The sequence below is a fragment of the Portunus trituberculatus genome, chromosome 18 (genome assembly GCF_017591435.1).
Source record: "Portunus trituberculatus isolate SZX2019 chromosome 18, ASM1759143v1, whole genome shotgun sequence".
NCBI lineage: Eukaryota > Metazoa > Arthropoda > Malacostraca > Decapoda > Portunidae > Portunus > Portunus trituberculatus.
This window is the reverse complement of record NC_059272.1, coordinates 21,816,160-21,828,542: the sequence shown is the minus strand read 5'-3', so window position 1 is coordinate 21,828,542 and position 12,383 is coordinate 21,816,160. Positions and strand designations below refer to the sequence as shown.

At 37.9% G+C, this 12,383-nt stretch overlaps 1 protein-coding gene across 3 annotated transcripts in view; it reads right to left on the bottom strand.

The window, feature by feature from the left end:
• Positions 1-12,383, bottom strand: part of LOC123505847 (exonuclease 1-like) — a 35,639-nt gene that overhangs the window by 17,339 nt on the left and 5,917 nt on the right. For all 3 annotated transcript variants that reach the window (XM_045257625.1, XM_045257623.1, XM_045257624.1), the window contains exons 3-7: positions 11,453-11,607; positions 11,003-11,109; positions 10,125-10,340; positions 1,469-1,756; positions 229-418 (exon numbers count right to left, since the gene is read on the bottom strand). In XM_045257625.1, coding sequence (XP_045113560.1) covers positions 229-418; positions 1,469-1,756; positions 10,125-10,340; positions 11,003-11,109; positions 11,453-11,607 — 956 coding nt within the window. The remainder of the gene's footprint in view (positions 1-228; positions 419-1,468; positions 1,757-10,124; positions 10,341-11,002; positions 11,110-11,452; positions 11,608-12,383) is intronic.

Sequence of the window (12,383 nt, the reverse complement as noted above, 5' to 3'; positions counted from 1 at the left end):
ATAACCTGCATTATAGTAGAAGAGCCAAAAAATTAACTATCCAATTTAGAATGAAGCTCACAGACTCAGACACTAACCAGCACATAGAATACGGCAACATTTTGTGGATAAGCAGCACTAAGGATGAGTAGAAGACAAAAACCTACATCATAGTTATGTCCTCAGCAAAAAAAATAACAAACTGTTGTATAACAAAGAGTTTTCTTCACACATGATGATCATAATTACCTAATGTGTGCTTTTTGTTAAAGAGTGGCATGGCTACTGTGACTTCCTTTCCACTGGCTGTTGGTCTTCCTGGGTCAAGAAGACAGGGAGCCCCAATTTTTTTCTTAAAAATCTCCTTAATCCATATACTTGGGTGGGTGCTTACAGTTATTTCCTTTGGCTCCCAGCTGGATGACTTGGTTTCTGTTGGCTGGATATATAATTTTTGGTGAGCCTGCATTACTGTCATGATTTATTCACAGATATATTTCTTTACTCACATAACACATCTATAATGTTTTAAGAACACTTGCTTTTAGTGAATACTGTGAAAAATCATAAAAATAAAACATTCTTAAATTGATATAATATAGGCTCATTCTTTACTGACATAAAAATTCTGACTTTGTGAAATAACACTAAATATCTTTCATAACCCTATTCTTCAGACTCAGAGTCTTAGTACTGACCCTTTCCTCCTCTAGAACCAGCCCTTACACCTTGGTCTGAGGACATGACATTAACCCCTACAAGACAGGGACATTCCTCACAGATGTCCCTCTCAGTCATGCTGATTTTGACAATTCAGCAAAAAATGGGTAATTTTTCATAATGAATTTCTCAATTCTGCTGTAACCAATTGATTAAAATGTAATAGCACCACACTTATACTTATCAATTCTTCCTTTATAATCTCCTGTAAACCCAAACTTTCTAGGTGATGTGGTGTCCATGTGGTGAAGTGATGAGGTGAAGTAACTTTCAGTCCTTTCTTAACCAGTGTTCAGATGGTTGTGTGCCAGGCAGCTGAGGCTCCTGCTGGGATCTCTATGTCTCCTTTATCCATTCCCCTCACTCAGTCACTCACTCACATGAATGCCTACATCTGTCATTTTGCAGACACACTAAAGGAATAGTACTACTGTAACCTAAGGAGTAATATTACAGACTTTACATTGAATGAGTTTTTGTCAGCATGATACCAACTTATAAAACTGTTGTGGAAATTGTTTTCTTTTGACTATTTTCTCTTTCATGAATATTTGTTGCCTTGCCAACTTATGTGGAATTCTAACTCAATAAAATGCTGACTTATTCAGGTTTTACTGTACATTTTAGTCTTTCCTGATGATTCTTACTATCATATTCTCTTCAAGAACTGCCTGTAATATACCAGCTAATTCCACAACATGATCTAAAGATAAAGTTCAAGAAATACAGAACGATGTAAAATGGTAGTAAATTATTAACACAAAAATACCTTAAATATTTCAGGATCAAAATGATCAACAACTTCACCCGTCTGAACGTTGACATTCCCTAGAGCTATTTGTCGTGCTCTCTCATGTCCAACAAATTTGCCAGCATAAGGGTAGTCATTGGGCCCCATGCCATCGGGATAATCACTGAGGGGACGGAGAGTTTGGCTGATGGGGTCAAACACCAACTGGTAGAGGAAGGTGTTAATGGCTTGCATAAACTTTTCCCGATACTCCTGAGTGACCTCCAGGTTTGGCATATTCAAGTAGGAAGGCAGTTTGCTCAGGACCTGGTGGAAGTTCAATGTGAAAGAAATGTTTTATTTATCTTACAACATATTCAATAAAAATTGCAAGAAATATTTACATTAATAGTAAATTTATGGCTTAAACAATTTTCATTACACATTTTGACAAATACAGTAGTGTCTCGGGACACGAACAACTTGCTCTACGGGCAAATTGGGTTACGAGCACAAAATAGTCGGAAAATTTTCCTCAGTATGCGAGCATTCACTCGTGTTACAAGTAACACTGTGGTTAACCCACATGGTTCCCATCACTGCATGATGAATCACGCTCTTGGTGTTCACACACACACACACACACACACACACACACACACACACACACACACACACACTGCCTCTTATTTCCCATCCGTCCAGTTCCATAACCACTTCTCTCTCTCTCTCTCTCTCTCTCTCTCCTGACACACACAATACAATTTACATAATTTGTGCTTTCTCCTTTTTTGTTTTCATTCACACACACACACACACACACACACACACACACACACACACACACACACACACACTCCGCGCTCCGTGGAGAGTGGACGTGCCTCCTTGCTCAGAGTGTCGTCTAACTAACACTCCACATGCTAAACAATGTGCTTGGAGTGAGAACCGTCACTAGTACAAAAGGGCAACCAGAGCGAGTGAACGAGTGTACAGAGTGAACGTAGCCTGGTGGAGTGTGCATAATAGTGATCGGAGGTGTTGGAGCCTCCGCGCTCCAGACGACGCGGGAAACAAACAAGGGCCAGCCACAAACAGCCGCCAACGCATCCCACCACACACACAAAGCTACCAGGCCTGGCCGCCAGTGCACACCACCACACACCCACACGCTCCCAGGAAGAGTGAAATGAAATGGATAGACCTGTAAGAAATAAGTTACCAAATTCAAAATATGCCAATGAGGCCCAGGGAGCAAAACCAAAAGTGGCCATACAAAATATGAGTCCATCTTCAACAGGGGCAACAATGCAAGGTAGATTGGTTATGCTAGAGAAGAAATTTGAGGAGTTGGTGAAGGAATTAAAAGTTCAGAGGAGTGAGGAGCAGGATAGAGAATTCCGCAAGGCTTTGAAGGAAAGAGTTAAGAGACTGGAGGAAAATGAAAAACGATTGGTGGATGAGAATGCACACTTGAGAGTGGAGGTTGAAAAATACAAGAGACGGTTGGAGGAGAAAATGGAGAAAGTTGTAAAGGAGAAAGATGACTTTAAGGAAATGATCAGTGAGCAGAATGAAAGGTTTGAAAGGGAATGGGAACTGAAGAAAACACAATGGACTGAGTCGAGGGAAGCAGAGATGGTTGGATTACAAGAAATAATTAAAGATCAGTTGAAGGAAGACAAAAAAGAAAGGTCCAAGGAACTGGTTAATGTTATGAAGAATAAGGAAACATTGATAAGAGAAATAGCAGAAAAGAAGAAGAGTGTGTTAATATTTGGGATGAAAGAACAAAATATAACATATAAGCCTAAGAGAATTAAGAAGAATTAAAACGGTAAGAGATCTGTTCAAAAATCTAAATGATGATGAAAAAAAGACCTACAAGAAGAAGTGGAAGAGATCCATAGACTGGGTCCGTATAAGGAGGGAGTAAAGAGACCGATTAAAGTAGTACTGAAGTCACAACAATCTGGAGGACATTTTATATAGAACATCAAAATTAAGAGAGGTAGAAGGTTGTAAAGAGGTGTTTGTGAGAAAAATAGAAATGAGGAAGAGAGAAGATATAAGGAATTGTTGGAAGAGGCGAGAAGGAAAAATGATGAGCGGTCTGAAGAGGAAAAAGAAAAGTTTTTTTGGAGAGTTATAGGAGAAAGAGTCAGAAAATGGTATGTGGAAAAAAGGAATGAGGAGGAACCTCTAGAGGGAGCAGTAGGTGGACCGTAATGTATACTAATATAGATGGGATACTGTTAAGTAGATTGGAATTGCAAGACTATATGATGGTGGAGAAGCCTGATATAGTGTGTTTGACTGAGACAAAATTACATGAAAAACAAAGGTAAATTTGGATAATAAATATAATATATGGAGAAAGGATAGAGAGTAAAGGTGGAGGAGGAGTTATGATTATGACGAAGAAGGAGATAAATGTGGATAAGGTTTGGTATGGGAAGAACAACGCAGAAGTGATAAGCATAAGGATAAAAAGTGATGGAAAAGAATTAATAATCATGGTGACCTATGTACCTCCTAAAACAAATTCTTGGACATTAAGGAATACGACAATATGATCAAGGATACTTTACAGAGTTTGGAAAGTGTATTATCTGGAAAAAGAAAGGTGATACTAGTAGGAGATTTTAATTGTAAGGAGGTGGATTGGGAAAATCTAGTAAGTGGTGTTGGAGAGGAAGCATGGGAGAGAGATTCTTAATCTAATGATGGAAAATATGATGGAACAGAGGGTGAAGGAAAATACTAGATATAGAGGAGATGATGAACCGGCTAGACTGGATTTGGTGTTAACAAGAGAAGTGTACCTATGTGGAGATATACAATACAAATGTCCTTTGGGAAGAGTGATCATGTGGTTATGGAAATGCAGATAGCAACAACACAGCGAAGGAGAGATGAGACATACAGGAGTGGTAGATTGAATTATAGAAAGATGGACACAGAAAGTTTGAAAAATTATTTCAGAAAATTAGATTGGGGGAGATGTTACAAATCAGAGAAGTGCAAAAAAATATGAGATTTTTATGAAATATTATAAAGAAGGAGTTATGAAATTTGTACCAAAGTATAAACCGAGAGAGGAAGGAAGAAAGGATTGGTTTAATGCAACTTGTGTTAAGGCTAAAGAAAAGAGAGATGTGGCTTGGAAAAGATGGAAAAGAGCAGGAATATACTAAATAAGGAGAATTATAGAGTGGCAAGAAATGAGTATGTGAGGGTAAGGAGGAGGAAGAAAGAAAATTTGAAAAGATATTGTAGACAAGAGTAAGGAACATCCAAAATTGTTTTACAGGTTCATAAATGGTAAACTTAAAAGAGAGAGTCCATTGAAAGATTAAAAGGAGAGCAAGGGATAGTAGATGACCCTAAGAATATAGCGGAATTGCTAAATAATAGGTTTCAACAAGTATTTACTAAAGAAACAATGTTTGTAAAGCCTCAGAATGTACAAGGAAATGTGCACATGGATGACATTAAGATACCTAAAAGGAGTTATATAAAATGTTGGAGGAACTTAAAGATGATAAAGCGATGGGACCAGATGAAGTTTCAGGAAAATTATTGAAGGAATGTAGAGAAGAATTGATTGATCCATTATATGATATTATAAGGTGTTCATTAGAAACAGGGAAGTACCAGTAGAGTGGAAAAGAGCTGAAGTGGTGCCCATTTATAAGGGAGGCAGTAAGGAAGAGCCTCTTAACTATAGACCTGTGTCTCTAACAAGTGTGGTCGGTAAGATTTGTGAGAGGGTGATAAAGAAATATTGGATACGGTTCCTGGAGGATCATAAGTTATTATCGGATCATCAATTTGGCTTTAGGAAAGGGAGGTCATGTGTAACAAATCTACTGAGCTTTTATTCAAGAGTGGTTGACAAAATACAAGAGAGAGAGGATGGATGGACTGTGTATATTTGGATTTAAAAAAGCTTTTGACAAGGTACCTCACATGAGACTGCTATGGAAATTAGAGATTTATGGAGGACTGAAAGGAAAAGTGTTAAAGTGGATGGAAAACTACTTGAGATGGAGGGAGATGAGAACGGTAATAAGGGATGCAAAGTCGGACTGGTTGGTGGTGGAGAGTGGAGTCCCACAAGGTTCAGTGCTGGCACCAATACTTTTCCTTGTCTATATTAATGACATGCCAGAGGAGTAAACAGTTATATTAATTTGTTTGCGGATGATGCGAAGTTGTGTAGGTGTGTGAAGAGTGAAGAAGATTGTGAAATTTTACAGGCAGATCTGGATAAGATTTGGGAGTGGAGCAAGAGGTGGGAAATGGAATTTAATCTGAGCAAAAGTCATGTGATGGAGATGGGGAAGAGTGGAAGACGGCCAAGAGGGTCATATAAGATGGGTGAAGAAGTAGTGTTGAAAAAGGTGGAAAAGGAAAAGGATTTGGGAGTGATAATACAAGACCATGGGCAGTTTGAGGCTCATATTGATAAGATGTTTGGAGAAACATATAATTTGATTAGAAATATTGGATTAGCCTTTCATTATATGGATAAAGATATGATGAAGAAATTAATTAGTACGGTAATTAGACCAAGATTGGAATATGCTGGAGTGGTTTGGTCCCCTTATAAAAAGAAGCATATAAGGAAGTTGGAGAGATTGCAGAGAATGGCAACAAAAATGGTTCCGGAATTGGCAGAAATGACCTATGAGGAGAGATTAAAAGAAATGAATTTGCTTACCTTGGAACAAAGAAGAGAAAGAGGAGATTTAATACAGGTTTATAAACTGTTGAATGGACTGGATGAAGTGGATAATGAGCAAATGATGTTGAGAGAGGAAAACTTAAATAGAACTACGAGATCGCATAGTAAAAAGATAGCCAAGGGAATATGCTTGAAGGATGTGAAGAAATATAGTTTCCCACAAAGATGTGTGGAGGTGTGGAATAGTTTGAGTGAGGAGGTGGTGTCAGCGAGGAGTGTGCATAGTTTTAAAGGAAAGTTGGATGTGTGTAGATATGGAGACGGGGCCACATGAGTATGATACCCAGGCCCTGTAAAATTACAACTAGGTGAATACAACTAGGTGAATACACACACACACACACACACACACACACACACACACACACACACACACACACAGGAGGATAAGACACCGAGTAAAATGGAGAGAGAGGAAAACATAAAAAAGGTGATAAATAATATCATTAATGTGGTGCAAGAGGAGGAAAAGACCTAGTACAAGGAGAAGACCTGATGATGGTTGGAGAAGGAAATATAATGTTTGGAAAAGAAATAGAGTAGGTAAGATGGGAGGAGGAGTGATGTTGCTGGTTAAAAAAGATATAAAGGTGGATCAAGTGAAAAAAGGTATGGGAAAGGCAGAAGTGCTAAAGATCAGAGCAGAAACTAATGAAGGAAAAAGAGGCACTACATAGTGGTGTACGTACCACCTAAGACAAATGCATGGTCAGTACAGGAATATGAAGAAATGATAAGTGATACAGGAACATGTCTGGAAGAAATGTTGGGTGGCTGTGAACGAACTATAATGATGGGAGATTTTAATTGTAAAGAGGTGTGTTGGGAGGACTGGTCAATGGAAGGATCAGAGACAACATGGGGAAATACACTATTGACACTGGCAATGGAAAATGTGTTAACTCAGTGGGTCAAAGAAGATACTAGGTTTGGAGGAGAGGAGCATCGTCAAGACTGGACTTGGTCTTTAGTACAGAGCCAATGGTCATTGAGGAGATGAGGGTGGAGTGCCCTTTAGCAAAGAGTGATCATGCAGTTTTGGAGTTCAAGGTGATAGATGAAGAGAAATCTAGAAGAAATGAAGAATATAAAGTGGGAAGATGGAATTATGCCAAGACAGATTTTGGAAACCTAAAGAAATTCTTTCAAGAGACAAATTGGATGAAATTCAAGAGTGCTAAGGAGCAAATGAAAAGTGGAAGGAATTTATAAAAATATACAAAGAAGGTGAGAAAAATTTGTACCAATAAGACAACATAGAGAAGTTGGAAAGCAGGACTGGTTTAACGATAGATGTGAAAAGGCTAGAACAAGAAAAGAGGATGCATGGAAGAGGTGGAGAAGGAAAAGACGGATTAAGCAGTGGGAAAGTTACAAAAGAGCAAGAAATGAATATGTGTTGATTAGAAGAGAAGAAAGAAAGAAACAAGAAAAGGATATAATTGATAAATGTAAAGACCAACCAAGGCTTTTTACAGACATGTGAACAACAACATCAAAAATAGAGAAAGTATTGAAAGTTTAGAAGTAAATGGAGTATGCAGTGAAGATCCCAGGAAATGGCAGAGGCTATGAATGGATGCTTTCGGAAGGTATTCACAAAGGAGACTGCTTTTGACAAACCACTGGTAATGGAACAGAAAGGGATTATGAAGGAGTTTCAAGTAACTGTGGAGGAGATCAAGAACATGATGGGGAGTTTAGAAGTGAGAAAAGCTGTGGGACCTGATGGGGTATCAGGATGGATTTTAAGAGAATGCAGGGAGCAACTGGCAGAAAAAGTTTGTGAAGTAATTGATGCCTCATTAAGGGAAGGTGTAGTGCCCCAAGACTGGAAAAGAGCTAACATTGTCCCAATCTATAAATCAGGTAACAAGAGAGACCCATTGAACTATAGACCAGTGTCACTTACAAGTGTGGTAGCTAAGATGTGTGAGAGGGTGGTGAAGAATAGATGGACAGACTTCTTGGAGAAAATGACATACTTTGTGAGTGTCAATTTGGTTTTAGAAAAGGGCGTTCATGCACGACAAACCTGATATGTTACTATTCGAGGGTGATAGATGTAATACAGGAAAGAGATGGTTGGGCTGATGGAATATATCTGGATTTAAAAAAGGCCTTTGATAAGGTACCACACCAGAGACTGATCTGGAAACTTGAAATGGTAGGAGGAGTGCATGGCAGTTTACTAAAATGGATGGAAGACTTTTGGTAGGAAGAGAAATGAGAACAATAATTAAGGACAGACCATCAGAATGGGGATTGGTGGAGAGTGGAGTTCCACAGGGATCAGTGTTGGCACCAGTAATGTTCGCAGTCTACATAAATGACATGGTGGATGGGGTGTCCAGTTATGTGAGCCTATTTGCAGACGATGCAAAATTGTTAAGAAAAGTGAGATGTGACAAAGATTGCGAACTACTCCAGGAAGACTTGGACAGAATATGGAAATGGAGCTGTACATGGCAAATGGAGTTCAACACGACAAAATGCAAGAAAATAGAGTTTGGCAAGAGTGAAAGAAGAATCAGGAGTATGTACAAGATAGGAAATGAAGACATAAAACCAGTCATGAAGAAAAAGACCTTGGGGTGACAATTACCAATGACCTATCGCCAGAGAGACATATAAACAAAATAATTGGAGAAGTATTGAACTTATTGAGGAACATAAGAGTGGCGTCAGATATTTAGATGAAGAAATGATGAAGAAAATAATTACTGCAATGATAAGACCGAGGCTTGAATATGCAACAATACAGTGGGCTCGAACTTAAAGAAACACATAAGGAAACTAGAGAAAGTACAGAGGGCTGCAACAAAATGGTGCCTGACTTAAGAGATTTGACTTATGAAGACAGACTGAAAAGAATGCAACTTCCAACCCTGGAAAACAGAAGAGAAAGGGGAGACCTGATAGCAATATACAGAGTGATGATTGGCATGGAAAAATGGATAGGGAAGATCTGTGTATGTGGAATGGAAGAATGTCGAGAGGGCATGGGAAAAACTAAAATGGCCACTTATAGGAGAGATGTGAAAAATATAGCTTCCTCATAGAAGGGTGGAAGCATGGAATAGTTTAGACGTGGAAGTGGTCAACGCAAGGAATATTCATGATTTTAAGAAAAAGCTGGACATTAATAGATATGGAGACGGGACAACACGAGCATAGCTCTTTTCCCGTATGTTACAATTAGGTAAATACAATTAGGTAAATACACACACACACACACACACACCCACCCACCTTCACGCCACCCAAGTTTTGTTTTCTACACAGTGCAAGTATTTCTTTGTTTAGCGACACAGTGAGGGACTATTGTATATCATTCATCATTGTTACTGTATTTGTTAGAAAATTACATTATTTCTGCTTAAAATACCATGTTAATTTATTTTTATATTGATATTTTTCAGCTGTGGAATGAATAAATTGGATTTCCATTATTTTAAAAGGGAAAATTCATTTTGAGATACAAGTTTTTCAGCATATGAGCTATGTTATGGAATGAGCTAAATTTGTAACCCAAGATGCAACTGTATAAGGAATTATGAATCACATTAATAACAAGTTGATAGAAAACAGCTAAAGATAAAACCAAGATTAAATAATTCCAATCAGGTTAATTTAGATAAATCATTTGAATAATACTTACTAGAATTCAATGAGTTCTTAACAACTTAACTTAAAGCTGACAAGCAGAACATTGTCTGATGAAATTCACATGCACACCTAACATGGGTGTTTAACTTTAAAAATTCTGACCTTAAAATTTACTGGCTCTGTTAGCAAATTAGTTCTCACCATTCCCCACAAGCATAGATGTATAAATTCCACACTTAAGTATACATTTTTCCATTATTCAAGACCCCACAGTAGACAATAATTAACCATCCTAGAACGGACCTATTTATTTAGAAAGACAAGTTCTTCACTTACATTATAGATGTCTGTGTTAGCAGTAACACTGAAGAACTTGCATGCCTTTACCAGTCCAATGCCTGGCAAAGAGGGAAGGTAGTCACAACCAGACAGGATGGTTATATTGCGGAACTTCTCAAAGGAAAACTTATCTCGAGGAATGTTCATGGCAAGATGCAGCTTCTCATGGTCCACAAACACACAGCCACCATTACTATCCAACTTGAACAGAGTCTTTATAAAGAGTGAGAGAGGGAGAAAGACAAAAACAATAAAACAATATGGTAATCTAATAACATAAAATAGGTACATATATTCAAAAGACCATCAGATGAGAAAATGATTAAGATCATAGTGATCATAACAGACCTAGAAAAAAAACAGCAGCCTATCAAGGCCAATTAATTCCAGAACTGCACACCAAGCAATAGCAGACAAAACTTATAATGGACACAGTAAAGGAAAGAAAGGAATGGACAGCATAAACATAACATATATCTCATACAAGGATGTACCTAGCTATGTGTCAGCTTTGGTAAGTAAGTCAAACTTGGTACATGTAGTATATATCCAGTTTGGATGTGAAGAAATTTGCTTGATACATTGACCTTGGTTTGGAATACCAATCACGTACTAGAACTTGTATGGGTCAAAATGAGTTACGGCACTGTGCTACCCTTGATTACTTCTCATGAGACAAAGTCACAACTGCTCATGAGTAGTGCTGCCAGGTCTTTTTTATAGAACTATTTACTCCAATAAATGATAATTGTAGAAAACCACTGTGATAAAAAAAGCAAAATAGAAAGCTGTATGAACAGAGTCTATTTGTCCATCTGAAATAAGCTGATATAAAACAATATACTATCTTGCTCAACAATAGTTAAGTTACTCACACTTTTGCAACCAAAGACAATCAAATCTGAGTCCTCAGTGATCACCACCTGAGCAATGCCCTTCAGATTCAGGAATGCCAGCTGAGCATCAGCTTCATATGGTGCAACTGGAAGAAAAAGAAAATCTGATGGGGAACTAAGGAAGGTGAAGAGTCCTGCAAAAGATAACCTGCTCAGTATGAAGAGCTGACCCTGATACAGTGTTCTACTTGGCAAAAATATCTGTGATTTATTGTTGAGTATACACACAACCCATTCATCTTCACATATGATATCACAAACATGGTGTGCATGGTAGCAATAGGTATATAGAGGCATGACAAATAAATAATAAAATACCTATCAGCCCAAAGTATTTATTCTTAATACTATCCAAAGTAATCAATTTCTTTTGATAATTACTCCATTGCTATATTTAGTATAACATGAAAAATGCCTTAATTCAATTACCGACAACATCAATATTCCTTGCTCGACAAGCACTGATGACTTCAAAGGCCATCTCAGACGTCACCTCAACACAGCGGCGGAAGTGTTCAAGAGCCTCGCGAGCTCTTCCCTGCCTCAGTAATTCCTTGGCTTGTTTACGGTTTTTTTCACGATTTCTGAAAGACATAACTTTGATTAATATCTTATAATGAATCAAAGGATAATTTTTTTCTACATCAATTCCAGATGGACTGATTCATGGGGTATATAAATTTAGTCAAATACACTTCATTATTTCTTGCATGACAAGATGAAAATTTTATATACTATAAACTATATTCTTAGTACAGTAAACCCTGCTTAAGTCGGACCCAAATAAGTGGGATATCAGATAAGTTGGACACTTTCATTATTTGTTTATTTTTACATTCTATCCCCAGTGCATTGGTAGGCAATTTTTTTTTACTATTTGATTGAGTAATTTTAAGCCACACTGCTTATACACTGGCTAAAATACTCCACATAGTTCCTATATGTGAAATGAGTGTTTGTGCCATGGCACTGCTGGCACCTAGATCAGTGTTTACACAGACCATTTCAACTGTTAGTGCCAACAGATGTGCAAAATATGGAGAGAGAGAGAGAGAGAGAGAGAGAGAGAGAGAGAGAGAGAGAGAGAGAGAGAGAGAGAGAGAGAGAGAGAGAGAGAGAGAGAGAGAGAGAGAGAGAGAGAGAGAGAGAGAGAGAGAGAGAGAGAGAGAGAGAGAGAGACTTGGGTAACTTGGATTGGCTTTCCCCCCACCTTGCTCCAACTTAATTGGGATTCACTGTAAATTTCTATCTTTACTACAGACTATTATGTAGCATAAAATGATAGTGAATACAATATTATGCAATGTCTCTTTACAGCATCATAGAGACACTAGAATAAATACTTTTATCATCATAAGTA